This window comes from Eutrema salsugineum, unplaced genomic scaffold (assembly GCF_000478725.1).
Source record: "Eutrema salsugineum unplaced genomic scaffold, Eutsalg1_0 scaffold_20, whole genome shotgun sequence".
Taxonomy (NCBI): Eukaryota; Viridiplantae; Streptophyta; class Magnoliopsida; order Brassicales; family Brassicaceae; genus Eutrema; species Eutrema salsugineum.
This window is the reverse complement of record NW_006256828.1, coordinates 777,579-798,067: the sequence shown is the minus strand read 5'-3', so window position 1 is coordinate 798,067 and position 20,489 is coordinate 777,579. Positions and strand designations below refer to the sequence as shown.

General features: G+C 33.1%; 1 protein-coding gene across 1 annotated transcript; it reads right to left on the bottom strand.

Moving 5' to 3' along the window:
* Positions 1–1,211: 1,211 nt before the first annotated feature.
* LOC18016201 (BOI-related E3 ubiquitin-protein ligase 1) lies at positions 1,212–2,558 on the bottom strand. Its single transcript, XM_006398092.2, has 2 exons — positions 2,435–2,558; positions 1,212–2,337 (listed from the first exon to the last, which is right to left on the bottom strand). Exons 1-2 carry the CDS (start codon positions 2,488–2,490, stop codon positions 1,464–1,466), a joined length of 930 nt encoding a protein of 309 aa, XP_006398155.1. The 5' UTR covers positions 2,491–2,558; the 3' UTR covers positions 1,212–1,463.
* Positions 2,559–20,489: the final 17,931 nt, after the last annotated feature.

Genomic DNA, 20,489 nt, shown 5'->3' with positions numbered 1-20,489 from the left:
TATGTTTATGTTGGGACCATATTTTAATATAGAAATTTTATAAATATTATTATCTTATTATCTTATCGAATTTGATGAACTTTTACACTGTTCCGATTCGAGACCAAGAAAATTTATTAATTTATAGTAATTACTAATTTATCGAATATTAATTTATAGAGGTTCTACTGTATATGGGAGTAAGAGTTTCATTTTCCTCTTTAATGTACATATATAACTTTTGTGTGTTTCTATTTTCTAACCATAAATACACTTAACTAATTATCATCATTCTCAAAAATATGATCCTAACTAAATATATTGTTATTCTCCAAATTTCCGATTTCTGATATGGTCAATAATGATTTTAAAGGCCTCTTCAAATAAACATGGAAAAAAATGCGTGTCGAAGCCGAAGCATTTGGTGGCATCGACTTGGTTGGTTATCACAATTCACAAGTGATGCCGAGATATACTTTTGTCATGTGGCTTGCAATTCAGATAATTATCTATATGAGATCTCATGAGGTAATGGAGATAGTCCAATCATGTTCTCTTTGCTGGGAGGTTAATGACAAGATAATATCTCTTCTTTATGTCCTTATTCTTTCATGATATGCAATTGGTTTTGTTCCATCAAAGCTTATAAAATATTTGAAGCCAATGTGAGATGAAATACCAGAATAGACTAATAGTTTATTTTGACACTCAAAAATAACACTATATAAATAATATGATATAATTTAGAGAAAGTTCATGAATTTATTTTTATAATTTATATATTTTAAGCTAATGTGAGGTGAATTACAAAATAATCTATTGTAACACTCATAAATAACACTATAATAACATGACATAACTCAGAAGAAGTTCATAAAATGATATTTATTTAAAATTATAATCACATGCAACAGAGTGCGAAGTTAAGTTAAGAATTACATAAAGACTAAAGAGGGTATTGATTTCAAATTGAAATTTCCAAAATTCTTCTACACAATGTCTCGAATCACAAGCATTATATCGTTCTGTGAAAATATTGTCGCAATAAGAACAGGAAGCATGACTTAATTGGTTAAACCGTAAGAACATGAAGCATAACTTACTTAAACTTTTTTTTTTAATTTGATGAAGTATAACTTAATTAAACTTTTTTGGACCATGTAACCCGTAATCGGTAATCCTAACATATTTTAATTTTTGACGATTACAAAAGATGAGGCCAAAGTGTCGCATTGATTTAAAACAAATTGTATATCTATATACTTCCGTGCGAATGAAGAAAAACAAATTGTAGTTAATAAGATTTTACAAAACTACAAAAAATGAATCAATTCCATAATCAAAGGTTATAAAAAAAGGAGAGTCATATACTTCTCCTTCTTTTTTGTCCCCTAGTTTGCTATTTATCCCTTCACTAAAAAAAAAAGAAAATTATAACAAAAAAAACGGAAAAAAAATTTAACTTAAATTAAAAAAAATTATGGTCATGACATGTTAACATGTACACTAGCATTCATGACCATATCACAAACAGGGCACGCCTGTAACAGAGCCGATCCACAAACCGTACACAAACACAAATGGCGGCAAGGCAACACCAACACACTCGCCGTTCTTTCACCGCACCGTCTACATCCTCCGGTCACCGCCGTAACATCATCGCCGTCGGCTCCGTCGCAGCTTCCGCAGCTAGATTCCGCATCGTCTTCTACCGGAGGACGAACGGTCGCCGTTGCAGAGAAATCATCGACCTGAGCTAAAAGTTGCTCGAGATTTGATCGGAGATTGTTAGCTGTAGCTTCATTGCTTTGAGCGAGATCCCGCCAGATCTGATTCTCGACGTAGAGATTCTTCACTCGCTCTTGTAAAACCCAATTCAGCTTCCCCATCCGTACAATCTCGTCGTCTTTCGCTTTAAGCTTTTTCACAATCGCCGATTGAACCGCTGACGCTAACATCCGCGTTTGCGTTCGCTGCCTCGCTTCTAATTCTAATCTGAGCGTTTCCGTTTGGTAAGCGACGAATCGGTCGATTTCTGATTGTTGTTGTTGGATCTGAGAAACGAGTTCCGCGTCGATTAGAGACGCAGACGCCGACGTTTCAAACGCGATTAATCTCCGTTTCTGAGCTGCCATTAGAGCGTCGGAGTCAAACGTTGAATCTCTCTGACGTTTGGGTATCGCTGGAGATTGGTTAAAATTATACGTGAGACCGCTTTCTGATTTGTTGAAACTTGCTGCGATTTGAATCGGATCTATGGCGCGAGACTGTATATACGGTAACTGCCGATCATCGAATGTTACCGGAAAATCGCCGGCGATTTCGTTGTTCATGTTGGGTTGAGATTTAACGCATTCTCTGAAGATAAACAGAGAGAAAACAAAAAAATCAATAAACTACGAAATGGAAGTTTGGAAAATCGAAAATGGATCGAGAGGAGAAAATGAAAACTAACCTGTTGTTAACAAATTGAGAAGCGAATAGATTCAAATGACTTGCTTCAATAGCCATTGATACGTTTTCTGAAGGTTAGAGAGAGTTTACAGAGGAAGGAGAGAGAGAGGTTGTGGCGACTGGTGAAGAAAACCAAGGAGGGTGGCTTTTATTTAAGGAAGACAGAGAAAAAGTCAAAATATTTAAAAAAGAAATATGTTGTTGATATCATTTCTTTATTTTTTTTTATTTCTAGAAAGAGAAATATTATCTTATTCCAGTTTTTACATTTATTTTTGAATAGTATAACCCCAAATACGTATCTTAACAAACACCAGCACATGTGACGTATATAGCTAATTTTTTTTTATTGACTTAACTTGTAGTGTTATCGTATAAATATTTTATACTATTCTATAAAAAAATTTGTTTATAACGTTCCAAACAAAGAAAGTGCTAACCTATTTTCCATGAAATCCGTTTTTCTTTTTTGTCACCTTTCCTTGGAACCTGTTATATGTTCCCGTGTGAAGTATTTTTGCATAAATGCTATTTCTAATCTTGTTATCTTCTAGAGCATAACAAAAGGAAATAAAATCTACCTAATTTAAGATTTCTTATCAGTTTTGTTTTGACTACACGAAATTTAGGAATCATTTAACTAAAATAGTTGAATGAAAATTTGAAACACATATTTCAGTTTTCTTTTGACTAAACGAAAAATAGGTAAGTTGTCAAAAATAAAAATAAAAACGAAAGATAGGAATGATATTTATTAAAAAATAATTAAAATAAATAAAATATATGATTCGTCAGTGTCCATCATTTCAGAATCTTTAGGGCTATTTAGGTAAATTTAGCTTTGTTTCCTTCAATGCACTCGTTGAATGTAGCAGACACAGAAAAATCGGAGGCTGGCACGTCACATATGCTACACGTGTTATTTCCTCTCCAGGCTTACCACGTCATGCGGTTACCGAAAAGATTTCACCGTGTAATATTTGTTTTCTTTTTTTAATCGTTTATATTTTCTTGTCAATCACTCAATTGTGATATTTTTTTCCTTCAACGGGATAGTATTAGCATTAATTGGAGAATGTAAATGTAGTTTTAGTTTAGATTACTTGGTTTATTCTTGGTTCAGTCAATTGTATAGTTTTGGTTTACAGTCATGACAAAATATTGTCACTAATAGTATATACCAAACTTGGTTTAGATATCTTTGTATTCCAAAGTAGTATACCAAGTAGAAAAGGATACTTATCGAGTTAGATGAATTATTAACGTACTAGTATCGTCACTAATCTTCATTTTCGTTTGCGCCAATAAGTCAAAAAGAATCCTTATATGCATCGGGATAAATACGTTTTCCGTAGAGTCCGTAAGGCATGGACCATATCCGCCATTTTTATATTTTTTGTATTCCAAATAATTTTGAATTAGTTGGTTTGATGATTTTTGTTCTTCAATTGGCATGCGTACAAATAATAAGATTAATTCGAAATATATGAGTAAGTGCGAAATTTATCTAAACAATATTTAAGAACAAGAGTGGGTTATCGAATCCAAATTTTGATCCAGTGCTGAACAGTCATTTGGTTGAAATCTTGATATGAATATTCCATAAAGTGTACATGCACTATATAGCGTATTTGTCGTATTTGAATTATGAGCTATACTAATTAATTATGAATATCAATTAAGTGGTAGTGTATTAGTGGTTCAATATTGGTAGATAAATTGATTTATAAGTTCCGATCAATTAATCAAGGATTGATTATTCACAAGCGTAAGATTATTTATTTACTTTTGTAATTAATTAAAGTAACGTTATGTTAAAATCTATATAAACTTGATAAATAAATTACTCGGTATTTACATTCGTTTTGAATGGATTTATTGAGTATTTGAGTGATAAAAATATTTCGATCATAATAATATGAGTTCCTGAGTAAGTATTCGGTTACACGTGCCGGACGTGTGGGAGCCATGATGGGAAAAAACAGCCGATGCCACGTTTTGGTGGAACCCATCAAAACATCTCTGTTTCGTTTTTCTATTTTAGTGAAACGGAAAAAAGAGCATTTTCTTTCTTCATGCTTTGGTGGGAACAAGATTTGTCCTTTTCTTTTTCCTTTTTTTAATCATAAAAAACAAACCAATAATTGTGAAAATAAATACTGAAAATTATCCGATAAAAGTAACACTGTACGGCAAATAAAATAAATTGTTTTTATTTTAAATTTGGTTAGATGTTGGGATAAATAGGTGGACCACGAGGAAAAAGGGTCTATTTTTATGTCTCTGGACTCATTCATGCGTGTCCCTGTGTATTTAATGTCTTTTAGTCATTGTTACATGTACAGAGCCGAATCTACGTATCAATCCCTCTCTCTCATTCATACAGACGGATACGTACAGATATGTGTCACCAAGAAGAAATGATACATATTATATTTTGAGAAATCTTTATTATCTAGATTTTCAAAGACGTTTGGAAAATATTTGAGGTTGGCAAGAAAAGTTTTTTAAAAAACGCTTTGAGGCGTCGGTGTATAGTGTATCAAGATTGGAGATTAAATCGATATTAGTATACCGTTCATAGAATATGGACTACTGATAAAACAATATTATAAGAAAATGTAGATTCAAAGAACAGGTTGAATCTTTAAAGTAAATAAATACATGAGTAAAGTTTGTTTAGATTTAGGACTTTCAGGTTTTAGGTTGATGTTTAAGAATAATATTTTATATATATATATATAGGTTGATGTTTTAAGGTTAATATTTTATGTAGGTTGATGTCTTTAGGTTGATAATTTATAATTTGGTTTTAAAGATTTAGTTTTAACGACTCAAAGTTAAGTTTTCAATGCTTAAAATTAGAGATTAGTATTTAGATTACAAACTCTAATTCATCATTGTTCTATGGGAGAATTGGTTTTATAATGCTAATTGAATTAGAATTTGTCCCCTTAATGTTTTCTAAATAAAATTTGTTCCTTTGATGTTTAATTTAAATCTAATCCAATTATATCATATAATTACGAATTAATAAATTAATTTACTTTTAAAAATGTTTTATTAATAAAAAAAAGAAAAAACAAGTAGAAAATATTTTCTACCAAGCGTAAAAAAAAAAGAGAAACCCCAATATCTCCATCTGCATCAGCCACAAAAATCCACTTTTTATATGTCCCTGATTTCCATGAACCACAAATTACATAGATATGTAGTATGTTTGAAGCAGATGATATGTAAATCTAGGGAAAATCTGCTTGATCAATGTGAAAGAAGAAGAAGAGAACGATGATAGCCAAAAAAAGAAAAAAACGTCAAAAATGATAAAAAACCGTTGAAAATTAAAAAAAAAAAAAGATTTTTAAAATTTTTAAGATCTGGAAGTTAACTAATTTTCCTAAATTTTTATCAGATTTTGGTAGAAGATGTATTCTACGTTAATGTAGAATGAAGTCTAACAGGTAGAAGATGCATTCTACGTTAATGTAGAATGAAGTCTAACAGGTAGAAGAACCATTCTACAATAATGTAGAACATTGTCTAACAGGTAGAAGATATATTCTACTAACATGTAGGATATAGTCTATTCAGTAGAAGTTGTAATCTACCAATCGGTAAAATATATAAAGATTTATAGAAAACGACTTTTACAGACTGGTAGAATATGTGAAGAACTATAGAAATGGGATTTTACGTGGACATAGAACATAGAACATGCATTCTAACAAGCGTAGAACAAATTTTAAAAATATTATAAAAATATTTTTTTTCTTGATATACAAAAATATTTTTAATTTTTTTTGATATTTTCGAAAATTTTAAAATATAGTTTCAAATTTATATTTTATTATAACTGTCATACCTGATTTAAAAGGGCAACTATGTCAAAAATAACAAAAAATAGAAACATTAAGGGGAAAAATTCTAATTCAATTGGCATTATAAAACCAATTCTCCCTTAATTTAATGAAAAAATCTGCGAGATATAGACATTAATATCTCCATATTTAGGTTAATGTATGATTTCAGATACACTGAAATAAAAAATATGGCTCGAACTACTTCAATTAACTTCACCCATAAACGTAATAAAATGTCAAGTGATGGGATAATAGAAGATGAAGATTGGAGGTTGAAGCATTGTAATGAAGTTGTGGAGAATATAACGTAAAGAGAAAGTGGGTAGGAGTGCCATATACTAGGCATGGGAGAGGCCATTAATTAATAAAGAAAAACAAAACTAAATTCATTCATCATGCTATCAGTCATAGTTTGTTGCTGATGAAGAATTATTTAGGATAATAATCTTTAAAAACTTACAGAGATTAAATGGTACATGTAAAACTCTATAGAAAGGACTATTCAGTTCAATCCAATGAGATTTTTAATGCATATATTGACTTACAATTATACATATACAAACTCTAAAAGACTAAAACCCATAATCAAAGATCGGTAGTATTTTACTATTTTATATAGTTTAATCCTTCTGTCAATCGCCGAGCTAATGGCACACCCACTAGATTTTTGAGTGCACTTCCGTCTCATTATTAGTTTGTACTTTTGTAGATTCATTTTAAAATAGTGATAATTAATTAGTCGATTAACCAAAAGTTTAGACAATAACAAGACAAGAGTACTAGGGCCGTGGCCAAGCTCATCCTTTGTATTTGCGGAAACGCGCCCACAATATAATAAATATGATCACAATTATTATAATTTTTCGTTAACATTTTCTTTATTTTTTATGAACTGTGATTTCAGTATTTTATAATAGTATTTTTAGGTTCCTTCACATCGTGGATGAGTTGCTCATCACAATTCTCAACCAATTTAATTGTCCTTTTCAATATATATTAAATGTGTTTTCTTGGTGGTTTTGCAAAATTTGCATAAATTTATTCACGGGACATGCACTTTCACGCCCATTAAACACATGTATATGTTTAGGTACCATTTTTTCCTGTCCTTTTTCTTTATTAAATGTTTTTGGATTTTACAGAACTTTCCTATACTCCTAAAATTTATATGTATATAGTATAAAGAAAAGACAGAGAGTGATAGAACCAAATCTGAAATTGTTGAAATAATCAAATTGGTCCCCATCATCACCCACTCCTGCACAAGCTTGTTAGGTCATTGATCCTAAAGCACAGAAAAAGGAAATAACAATAAAGCATAAAAAGAAATAATAAAGGAAATTCAAAGACAGAGAAGTTATGGGAACAGTGATCCCCACTAACATAATAATGTGTCTGAGACTTGCTAGCATTGTCTTAAATTCCCTAAAGCACTGGCAAAATAAAGGTACAAAAAGATCCTCCTACACATGTATATGTATATATACATATACCTAGTAATATATATATAAGAACTAAATAGTTGCAATTTTTAATGGACAAGAGTGGTGGAAAATCATAAATGGAGATGCCATCACAAAAGGTGGCATATATTGAGATTGATGGATTCTCGGTATCCACCACCATTTCTCTTTATATATAAATAATATATAGGTATGTAATTTTAATGAATTTTTTTTTTTATGGTTAACTACATTGTTTTTATAGGCCATATTAGACTAACCTACACAAGACTCATGAAGCCGCTATATTAATTCTAAACTCTATGAAATTACGTGTTTCCAACAAAAAATAACATGACAACATCACCTAAACCATAGGAAAAAAATAAGAGAGTACTAGCTAGACTGCAACAAGTTAATATTAGCTATATTGTTTTGCTTTGAATTTGCTATAGATGCTATGCAAAATGCGATGGTCGAAAATGATCAGAGATATTTATTAGATAAACCGATTTTTGTTGTTTTATTTGTTTCTTATATGTGTAAAGAAAGCTCGAATATATATAAAGAAGAAGTTATACGATAAACATAAAGTGATAAAACAATGTCGGAAGACCAAATAATTGGATATAATCTAATCAGAAAAATAATTAAAGCATCTTCTTAAAATAATCAAGATATTATAATACTAGGTAGTGATCTAGACTTTCCAATAATACTCATTATGTACTATAGGATAAAAATATATCAAATCAGTGTTTGCTAAGTTGGAGAATGGAGAGCATATTAGGTAAAGATTTTGTGTGCTTTTAGAAACACATGCTAAAAATTAAAAAATAATATAATTAGTGGAGATTGATCAGAACTTAAGGCTAATTTGTCTGCATGATTGTGTCAGCATATACTGTTTAATTAGTTAGTTAATCAAAGGACCTATAAACTTAATCATATGACCAAACTGTCTTTAATTTTCTTTTTAGAAAATATTACTCTTTATTAGGAGAAATGGAAGAGTGTGGATGACTTAGATATAAATAATCATCACATTCACATGCCACCATTAACGACTGATACCGAAAACACAAATACATGGGAACTTGATCACCAGACGCACGCATTGTTATACTTATGATAAGAATTGGTAATACTAGGATTTCTAAGCAAGTTTAAGTATATAATAATCAGATCAAATTAACAAAAAGAAAAAATGTGAAAGATATATGTATGATATGGTTTGGTTTGGTATTAAATAATAGTGGACCATAATTTGTGAACTGGGACTACACTTGAGAAAGCAAAAATGTACTTTACCTTTTAACCTATTTTCTAGTTAATTTTGTAAATTTTTCGTTTTGAAGTTTGTTTATTATTATAAGAAAAAGAAACAAGAGAATCGATGATAATTTGCACGTCCCACAATGGCTATTCAGCATCTTATCTTTTAATTTCTCAACTTCTATATTTTCTTTTTCTCCCTTCTGTGTCTGCCAAGTCCTCGGGACAAAAGAAGAAAGCTTGAATAAAAAAACCATGAAAGACTACAAAGATAACAAATCAAGTGCATTATAATATCATGATTCCAAAATTAACATTAAAATAGATAGAAGGACCCCCTGTTTAGTGAAATTATCTTAATGTCCACATCTGCCAACCTTTTTTATAGGATTTCTTCCGACTTGTTTCAGAACTTAAGGCTGTTTGTCTGCATGATTGTGTCAGCATATACTGTTTAATTAGTTAGTTAATCAAAGGACCTATAAACTTAATCATATGACCAAACTGTCTTTAATTTTCTTTTTAGAAAATATTACTCTTTATTAGGAGAAATGGAAGAGTGTGGATGGCTTAGATATAAATAATCATCACATTCACATGCCACCATTAACGACTGATACCGAAAACACAAATACATGGGAACTTGATCATCAGACGCACGCATTGTTATACTTATGATAAGAATTGGTAATACTAGGATTTCTAAGCAAGTTTAAGTATATAATAATCAGATCAAATTAACAAAAAGAAAAAATGTACGTATGTAGATATTGAAAGATATATGTATGATATGGTTTGGTTTGGTATTAAATAATAGTGGACCATAATTTGTGAACTGGGACTACACTTGAGAAAGCAAAAATGTACTTTACCTTTTAACCTATTTTCTAGTTAATTTTGTAAATTTTTCGTTTTGAAGTTTGTTTATTATTATAAGAAAAAGAAACAAGAGAATCGATGATAATTTGCACGTCCCACAATGGCTATTCAGCATCTTATCTTTTAATTTCTCAACTTCTATATTTTCTTTTTCTCCCTTCTGTGTCTGCCAAGTCCTCGGGACAAAAGAAGAAAGTTTGAATAAAAAAACCATGAAAGACTACAAAGATAACAAATCAAGTGCATTATAATATCATGATTCCAAAATTAACATTAAAATAGATAGAAGGACCCCCTGTTTAGTGAAATTATCTTAATGTCCACATCTGCCAACCTTTTTTATAGGATTTCTTCCGACTTGTTTCAGGTTTCTGTCAGTTTATTTAGAATATTTATTTATTTAATTTTAATTATTTTAATAGGATAACTGAATAATTGAAATCATTATTAGCAGAAATAAATGAATTAATTTAAAATTCTATAAAAAAAAATCTGTAACATAATATTTATAAATTCTTCAAAGATGAGTACAAAATTATTCATATTGTCAAAGTAAGTTTTGATATAGAAGTAAAAACATACATAGTGTGTTTTTAAAGAAAATGAGTAGTAATGTTAGTCACGCCTTTACTTTTTAATTTAATTAGTAACATAGTTTAGTTATTTAAAATTGAAATATTGTTTCTGACTTTAATGTATGTAAAACTTGTTAGACAGTTTGATTTTTGGATTATCGTCAACTATTCAAAAATTGATACTCTTAAAACTAATTAATGTTTCTTACTCATGTCACTTTAACTTTTCTTTTACTCATATTACGAATAGTGTAAATTTGTAGTCATGATAGGACATTCTATTATAGACTCGATATTTTTTCCAAAGAAAACAAAAGTAGTGGGTCTATTACACATCCACGTTTCAAACATCTTAAATGATGTGTTGATTGATTTATTGTCTTTTACGGATCAAATAATGAAGCGGTTGATTGATTACTGACAGGAAGTCTTTAACCATATTTTTGGTTGAAATGATTTATCAAGACTAGAAAATATATATTTAAATAACTAAGTTGAAAAAAATGTAATTAAAGGATGGCTTTTTAACAGCTGCAAAGGATGGTTAACGTTTGTATATTTTTGACTAAAATTCCATTGGCATTCCGTAAAATCATGTTAATTATGAACTAACGCGTTATTGGGTCAAATAATGTATAAAAAAATCAATTATTAAAATTAAAAGCACGACATTTAAACGTTAATATGAATGAAAAACATGATATTGTATTCTAGCAACCAAATAATATATACGTAATGTTTTCAAATTCTACGCACAATCTTTTGCCACCTATATTTTGGCTGCTTAACCCTATAATATTATAAATATAGTATTTATATTTTCGTGAATCCAGACCTTTATGGCTAGTCTGCATTTATCTGAACTTCATATTCGGAATATGACATATTGACGTAATCTAGTGAAACTATTGTAATTGATATCTTCGATCCAAAGTAAGTATCAATTTTTAATAATTCTATCAGTTTAAACTTGGGCCCATTATCCTCGATATGAATACTAGCTACAATATTCATTACTTTAAGGTAGACTGCTACAGCAATTGCAATTAGCACAAGCACCTTAATTACGCATAGATAATTTTGACGGTATTAACAGTCAAAATCCGCCGTATCATCATTAGGCATGGAATTATTTGACCGTATTTACAGTCAAACTTAGTTGTTATATTTATATCTATATATATATATAACAAGCTAAATAATATAATATTTACATGGATAACAGATACAAAGATTAATAAGCTGAATATTTTATAGTGAAAGAAAAAATATTTGTCTTCAAAGGTTAATGAAATACTAAGTTTTAGGAGTTAAGGTTTTTATTATTGATTTATGGTTTAGCTTTTTTGGGGTGGTGGTTAAATTGTAAATTTATTACTAGGACGCTTTACGGGGGTTTTAATTAGAGTTTCTTACAAAATATGTGATGATAGGCGTTAGGCTTTCGAAAAAGTGTGTAGGTTAAGGTTTATTTTGCATGGTCTAGAATTTGGAGTTTAGGGTCTAGATATATAGAATAATTGAAAAATTTTAGACTATTTTTCAGAATTCTCCATATATAAAATTTTATAACTACAAATTTACCCGTTAGGTCAAAGTTTAGTTAGTAATCATCGCCCCACCTATCTGAATGGAATGATTTAAATGTACTCCATAATATCTATCTGTCCCACTAATCCCGCCGCCTAAGTGTTAAGTTTAACCACGACACGGGTTTAGATCTAATCACTCATTAATATAAAGTATATATCGCATACAAGCATGTCATAAAGTTAAGTCACTATCATGATCCACTTAATTATTTGTATACACTTTGTCATAATTCGGACGGACAATAGACCACTTTGCTAATCTTTAATTTAACTTCCTTTAGTTAATGTTCAAAGGAGCAGTGTTATTAATCACTATCTGTTCCACATTACAATCATACTTTGAGAGACTATCGGGAAGCTTCTTCACCTACTTCTCAGGCTAATCTATAAATATTAAGTGAGATCGTTTTATGAATTTGTGGATATTACATATTAAATCTGTCTGCTCAATTAATATCCAAAATATTAAATAATTTGACAAAAATTAGTATACAAATACCACACAAGTTGAATAATTTAAAGCAGTGACAATTTTAGGCGGCTATTATAGGTAATTAAATCCAACTAAGAAAATATGATTCTGATATAGTTAAACGTCAAAATCAATATGAGCCAGCAAAATGCTAATTTGAAGAAGCCTTCAATTTATTATTATCCGTCACGATGCATGCACGCATATAATAAATACATAACGTTGCGGAAGGGGTTCACCAAAACAAAAATAACAAATACAAATATACAATATGGCTAATCTTAACAATACATCAAAACCTCCCACTGGATTGATATGGATTCTTTTGCTGTTTTAGTTTTAGTAGGTAGGGTTTGTTTGTTGCTAGTTTGCTACCCTCTGCTATAAACGATATTTTACTTGTAAGACCGGCCTTGTTATAAATAATTAAATAGTGTATATATATATATTTTTTTTTTCTTTCTTGGAAATCATCAACTAATTTATCCGGGCCGGGCAATATTATTGATCTCTTTTAAAATAAATCTATTTCTTTATAGTAGAAATTTGAGATGATAAACCTTTTCTACGGTTGGACTGGAAAAGATGCATGGGATGGGGAGAAAGACTAAAAACTTGATTTTTAATTTATTTTATTTTAATCATGTGTGTTTGAGTCGCGACCTTCACGTAGCGATATCTATGCAATCGATAATATGCTATCGTATTCATTCATGTTGTTCAGTCATTAGATAATACGGATCGTCACAGCAAAACCTAATTTTGTTTTTCTTAAAAAAGAACCTAATCTTTAAATATCATCAAAAGAAAATAGCAGTTGGATTAGTTATCAAGTTAATTAACGTGGCTTTTAGTTTCCATGACCATTAATTTATCTATAGTTTGTTTGTATTAGTTAGAAGAGACAGCTAAAGCCTTCGCCCAAAACAGAGTCTTTGCTTTCCATCAACAAAAGCACCAATGGGCCAGTTTCTCAGATCCAACCGATAAAGAAAAAGAAGTAAGGAAGACCGAAGTGGGCCTACCACAAAAAATCAAGCCCATACCTCTTCAACCGCCATTGGCTCTGTAACGGTAACGGTAACGTTCTCTTCCCACAAACGGTAATCGTGGACCATAAGCAAGCAAGCATGAAGCTCGTACAGAAACGCTTAGCCATATCAAATCCAGCTGCATAATGTATTTGCTGATCTAGGATCACGAGCTGTCATGTATAGTTATCATTAAAATGAACAATCTATAAACGATTTCCTTCTTGTTCTTCAAGATCGTTTTCAAGCCATAGAAGGTTTTTATACACAAACTTCTCCTGGTGCTATATGTAGCATCACTTAGTGCATTCCTCTAGAACTCAACTCCTCGGATCATCTTCTACGGAAGAAGCATTTTGAGTCACAGCTCTCTAACCAAATATATGTTGTTAGGTTTTGTTACTCGTGGTACCACAAATCCAATTATTACTATCAAGATTGAAGATATGGTCTCGAAAGCACCAAATCCGGATTTTCTCAAGTGGGTTCAAACTAATCAAATGGTCTTAGCTTGGCTTTTTGATTCTCTATCAGTAGACGCTCTCAAATATGTTTATGGCCTTCACACATCTCAAGAGGTATGGCTCACTTAAGTTTAATCGTCTTTATGTTTCTCGGAGATTTGATATACAAAGACGTTTTCAATCTGTTACAAAGAATGGAAAAATTAATGGTTGATTACTTAAAATGAGGTTATGATAATATGCAATGATCAGCTGGATGTTAAGATTGGTTCCTCAAACTCTCTTGAAACACAATCTCAACTCTCCGAATTTGATGAATAAAATATATTGATGTAACAAAGAGGAATACAACTTTGAATCTATGAAACTCAAGGGATATCCAAATTAATCTCTCGCAAACTGAGAATTCCAATCCACTCCCACACTCACGAATCCTCTCAAGAGAATATCACCTCAAGACTCTCGTCTCACTCACAAATTGCAAAATCATAATCTCCAAGAAACTAGAAACTTCCTTATTTTATTTATACTTGAGCTGCTTCCTTTAACTGCAAAGACTCTGGACCAAAGAGAGTCTATTAATACATTTTATCTTCATAAGCCGATTAGTCTCTTGCTCTGCCTTTGAAACCTTGTTCTTCTTCCTTAAGCACACCGCACACTTGATCAGTCTTATTACTGGATTTCATTAGATGTCCAGTTGCTGATAATGAAAAGATCTATAGGATTTTAAATGGTATAGGAAAAAAAAAATATAAATCTATAGTCTTGAATCGAAAAAGCCGTGGATTCGTTTCCTGGACATGTTTTGAATCGCCACCGTAGTCTCTATATAAACCAACTTCCTAAAATAAAATTTTGCATAAATCTCATTCGGTTCGATTATTTGTTTGCGTTTACGTTTGTGGTTTACGTTTGTGGTTGTGCTTCCATATCATAATCCTCCGAAACGCAAACGTAAACATAGACGTAGAAAAACAATCGCGGTTTTTGTCGTCATCAACGTATGGCACATGTTATCTCATTATGTTAAAGATGGATGCTTAAGCACCGTGAATTTTGTAGTGATCTAACTAAAGTGCTCTACACTTAGAGGTTTTTGGTTTGATATTAAAAGTTTAGATTGTTTTAGTTCGCTTCCATAGATTTTTTTTGAAGTTGGTTGGTTTAACAAATTTTAGCTCAGTCGATTAATTAAACGTATAAATAAATATTTCGCTTAGAACCATCGCTAAAGAGTAAATTGTTGGACCCAAATTATTACAAAGTCCAAAGGCTTTAAAATTTGGTCAAGTGTGAATAAAAATAAAGCCCTTCAAGGCAACTTAAAATGTGAGGAACTTCATTTTGTCCCACATCCAAAGATTGGAAAATTTAGAGTCATATAAATATAGACACACACATGACATAGTTCATAGTGTTTGAAAGAGAACCAATGACCCTTCGCGCACCGCCGCCGCCACCGAGCCGGGCTCGGTCTTGGGTCTTGGGTCTTGGGTCTTGGGTCTTCGGCCCACAAAAGATGTTCTTTTTGGGCCACGTTTTGGTCAACATTTCTGGCCCAAATTGCTAAAAATTTTGGTTCAAATTCTTAACAGAATCACGACATTAAACTGCAGTCAAATATCTATCCCGAAAATCACGCCAAGATTAACGCCCAAATCGCATCATTAGTGCAAAATTAATCACGTCATTAACACGCTGATTAAGTGCGACGCTCCTCTCTCCTTCGCTATATATATCGACTTTTCCTCTTCCAATTTTAATCGCTCTCTACAAAAATTTTACAGAGAAAAATCGTTCACACTTTTCTTCAATCTCTCGCGTCTCTTTTCTTCTTTCAAGAGTAAGTGTCCGAGAGTATATCGTAGAATATCAGTTTGTCACATTCTATAATCGGGTGCTGCAATTATACGAATACTAGTGGTTGTATCCTGGGATTCATTATCTCATCCAACCGCCACTCTGCGGGAGATATTTTGAATTAAGGAAAGAGATCATCTCGCCTCCACTTCTCGTTTTTCCTTAATCCGCTTTTATAAAACGTTTTTCTGTATCTCAAATCGTTTTCTTACATTGCAATATTTTTCTCCTCTAAATTTACGTCCTACAGTCTTAATTCAAAATAATTCGATCCTGCTTATCGCTTGAATCGGATCCTATATTGCTTTACAAACGATTTTCAGAAAATGTTTTAAGGAAAAAACGATTGGTTTTTACAAACAAGAACCGTTTCCGCGAAGGCCTTTGGCAAGTTACGCGAAACGTTATTGGACCACACAAGGACAGTTTTTATAACTTCCTTTCTGCGTCTGTAAATCGTCTCGGTTAAATCCGTGAACGTTTTTTCGAGTTCAAAACTCAAACGCGATTCTACGACCGCTCTATAGCGTTTCCGCAGAACGCATAAATTAGCGACTCTTATTTTAATCGCTATTCTATCGATTCTATTCAACGAATCTGACATTTTTTTTTCTGTCTCTTTTGGAACAGATGTCGAAAAATGTGGAGAAATCCGTTGATGGAAGACAAGAGGATGTCGCTGAATCAACACCCTTAGCGGTTGGAGATGCAGCACTCGGATCCCTACCCACAAACATTCCGACTTTACCCAGTGCTATCTCTGCAGGTATCTCACCGGATAAGTTTGATGGTACCAACTTCAAAAAGTGGCAGCAAAAGATGCACTTTTTCCTGTGCACTCTGCATTTGGATAGGTATCTCACCGAGGAAAAACCTGCTTTGCCCGCTGGGAATACTGATGTGCGTGCTGTTGCAAGCGTTGAAGCATGGGTCCATGGGAACTTCCTTTGCAAAGGCTACATCCAGAGCCGCTTGGTTGACCAATTGTTCAATGTCTATTGCGAAATCAAGTCGTCCAAGGATCTCTGGGAAGCTTTGGATAAGAAGTACAAGACTTTCAATGTATCCTCTGGAAGGTATGCAACCTCCAAATTTACGAGGTACATGATGGTGGACTCAAGGCCCATCATGGAACAAGTCCATGAACTTCAGATGATTTGTCAAGAAATCGCTGATGAAGGAATGAAGATCTGTGAAACCTTCATAGTGAATTGCTTCGTCGACAAGCTACCTCCTAGCTGGGTAGACTTCAGAAACTATCTGGATCATAAGCAGAAGTCTATGACCTTGTCAAATCTGATTTCCAGGCTGCAAAATGAGTCTTTGAAACGCGAGGTAAAAGCTGCCACGCCTGTCAACCCTGAACCATTTCACTCCTACAATGCAAATGTAGCAGAGTTCAAGAACAAGGGAAAAAGGAAAGTCAAAGGCAACGGGAAATTTCCTCCCAAAGGAAGGCAAAACAAGTTTGCTCCATCATCATCCACTTCCTTCAAAAAGGAAACTCCCAAAACCAAATTTGTTGGGAAGTGCACCTATTGCAACAAGAAGGGTCACACCTCCAATGAATGTCGAAGCAGGTTAAGGGACAACAAAGGCCAAGCCAACTTGACTCAAGCTGATCTGAGTGCAATGGTCACAGAAGTTAACATGGTTGAGCCAAACCCAAAAACGTGGTGGTATGACACTGGTGCAACCACTCACATCTGCATGGACAAAGACCAGTTCTCAACCTACAAGAAATGCAAGAACAATGCGCACTTGTTGATGGGAAATGAGTCATACTCCAAGATTGAAATCATAGGCAATGTGGTCTTAAAGATGACTTTGGGAAAAGAAGTCACCCTCACCAATGTGAAGCATGTGCCAAAAATGAGGAAAAACCTGATCTCTGGAACCATGATCAACAAGCACGGATTCGACGTTCGCATTGGATCTAACCAGCTGATTTTAAGGAAACATGGGGTTTTTATTGGGAAGGGTTATGTTAAGGATGACTTAATCAAAATGTGTGTAATGACTGTCCTAAAAAATGATGTACCTTCTACCAGTTCAATTAATAAGAATGAATCTTCTTACTTTGGTTGAGTCTTTTGATTTATGGCATGAACGATTAGGACATGTGAATTATAAATCTATACAAAGATTAATAAATTCGAACTTAATCCCCAAATGCAAAATAAGCAAAAATAAATGTGAGACATGCGTACAAGCAAAACTCACAAAAACTCCATCTCCTCATGTCGATCGAACTACTGAACCTCTAGGCCTCATACACACAGATTTGTGCGACTTAAAGTTAGTACAATCTAGAGGAGGTAAAAAGTATTTTGTAACTTTCATTGATGATTGTACAAGATACTGTTACATCTATTTACTAAGAAGTAAAGATGAAGTCTTGGAGAAATTCAAAGAATATAAAATCGAAGTTGAAAATCAACTCGGTAAAACTATTAAAATTGTTAGGAGTGATAGAGGAGGCAAATATGATGGTCCATTCAATGTTTTCTGTCTAGAAAAAGGCATTATACATCAGACCACCGCTCCCTACTCACCAGAATCTATTGGAGTTGCGGAACGCAAAAATCGAACTCTTAAAGAGATGATGAATGCAATGTTGCAGGAATCTGGGCTACTCCAGAATCTGTGGGGGGAAGCAATTCTCACTACAAACTATATCCTCAACAAAATACCGCACAAAATAACTGGCAAAACGCCATATGAACTATGGACAGGTAGAGTACCTTCGTACAAATACCTGAAAGTGTGGGGGTACTTAGCAAAGGTCGCTGTGCCACCTCCTAAAAAGGTCACCATAGGACCAAAAACTGTTGATTGTATTTTCATTGGATATGCACGCAACAGTAGTGTTTATCGGTTTCTGGTTCACAAATCAGATGTACCGGATATTCAGGTGAATACAATAATGGAATCACGAAATGTTTCATTTTTTGAACACATTTTCCCGTGCAAGGATAGAAAAAATCTAAAACGTCCTCGGGAAGAAGAGGCAACCACATCTGGGGTTCCTGGTTCAGAAGACGAAGAGATTGAACCTAGACGCAGCAAAAGAGCTCGTAAAGAAAAATCCTTCGGTCCTGAATTCTTGATGGTCTTTCTCACCGAGAACGAACCAAGAACATTTACTGAAGCTATGTCCACTCCTGATGCACCTCTTTGGAAGGAAGCAGTCAATAGTGAGATGGATTCCATTAGACAGAATCATACTTATGAAATCACTGAGTTACCTGAAGGTTTAAAGCTCTAGGGTGCAAATGGATCTTCAAAGCGAAATTGAAGACCGATGGCTCAGTTGATAAATATAAGGCTAGACTTGTAGTGCAAGGATTCCGACAAAAAGAAGGTCTGGATTTCTTTGACACTTATTCTCCAGTAACGAGAATAACTTCCATCAGAATGCTGATTGGAATTGCAGCCTTAAGAAATTTGGAAATCCACCAGATGGACGTCAAAACAGCCTTTCTAAACGGTGAATTAGACGAGGAAATCTATATGAAACAACCCGAAGGATTTGTAGTCCCGGGACAAGAACACAAAGTCTGTAGACTTGTGAAGTCGTTGTATGGACTTAAACAAGCACCAAAACAATGACATGAAAAGTTTGACAATGCGATGATGTCAGATGGCTTCAGCATAAACGAATGTGATAAATGCATTTACATAAAAACGACCCCTAATGGATATATCCTACTATGTTTATATGTAGATGACATGTTAATTATTGGCAGCAATAATGACATAATCCAACAAACTAAGAATATGCTTAGTGCACAGTTTGACATGAAAGACATGGGTCTAGCAGATGTCATTCTTGGGGTACAAATCACAAGAACTTCTGATGGGATTACCTTGTCTCAAGTACATTATGCTGAAAAGATACTTGAACGGTTTAAAACCTATTCAAATGGAACTGCAAAAACTCCTGTTGACTCTCAACTTCACTTGACCAAAAACTCAGGTGAAGCAGTGTCACAAGTCGAGTATGCAAGAATAATTGGTAGCCTTATGTACTTAACCAATTGTACTAGACCTGATCTAGCACACGCGGTAAACGTACTAAGTCGCTATACAAGTAATCCAGGACACAAACACTGGAAAGCCATATCTAGAGTATTAAATTACATTCGATACACTAAAAGTTATTGGCTGCACTATGGGAGAGAACCCGCAGTTTTGGAAGGATATAGTGATGCAAACTGGATATCTGACACCAAAAACTCGAAATCCACAAGTGGATATGTCTTTACCCTTGCTGGTGCAGCAGTCTCTTGGAAGTCTTCCAAACAAACTCTACTGGCCCGATCAACCATGGAGTCTGAATTTATAGCTTTAGACAAAGCTGCAGAGGAGGCCGAATGGCTCCGAAATTTCTTGGAAGATATTCCAATGTGGGAGAAACCAGTCCCGGCAATATGTGTACACTGTGATAGTCAATCAGCTATCGCCCGGGCACTGAATTATCTCTATAATGGTAAATCTCGTCACATAAGAAGGCGACATAAAACCATTAGAAGCTTGATCACAACCGGAGTAATCTCACTAGATTACATAAAATCAGCTGATAATCTAGTTTAGAGTTATT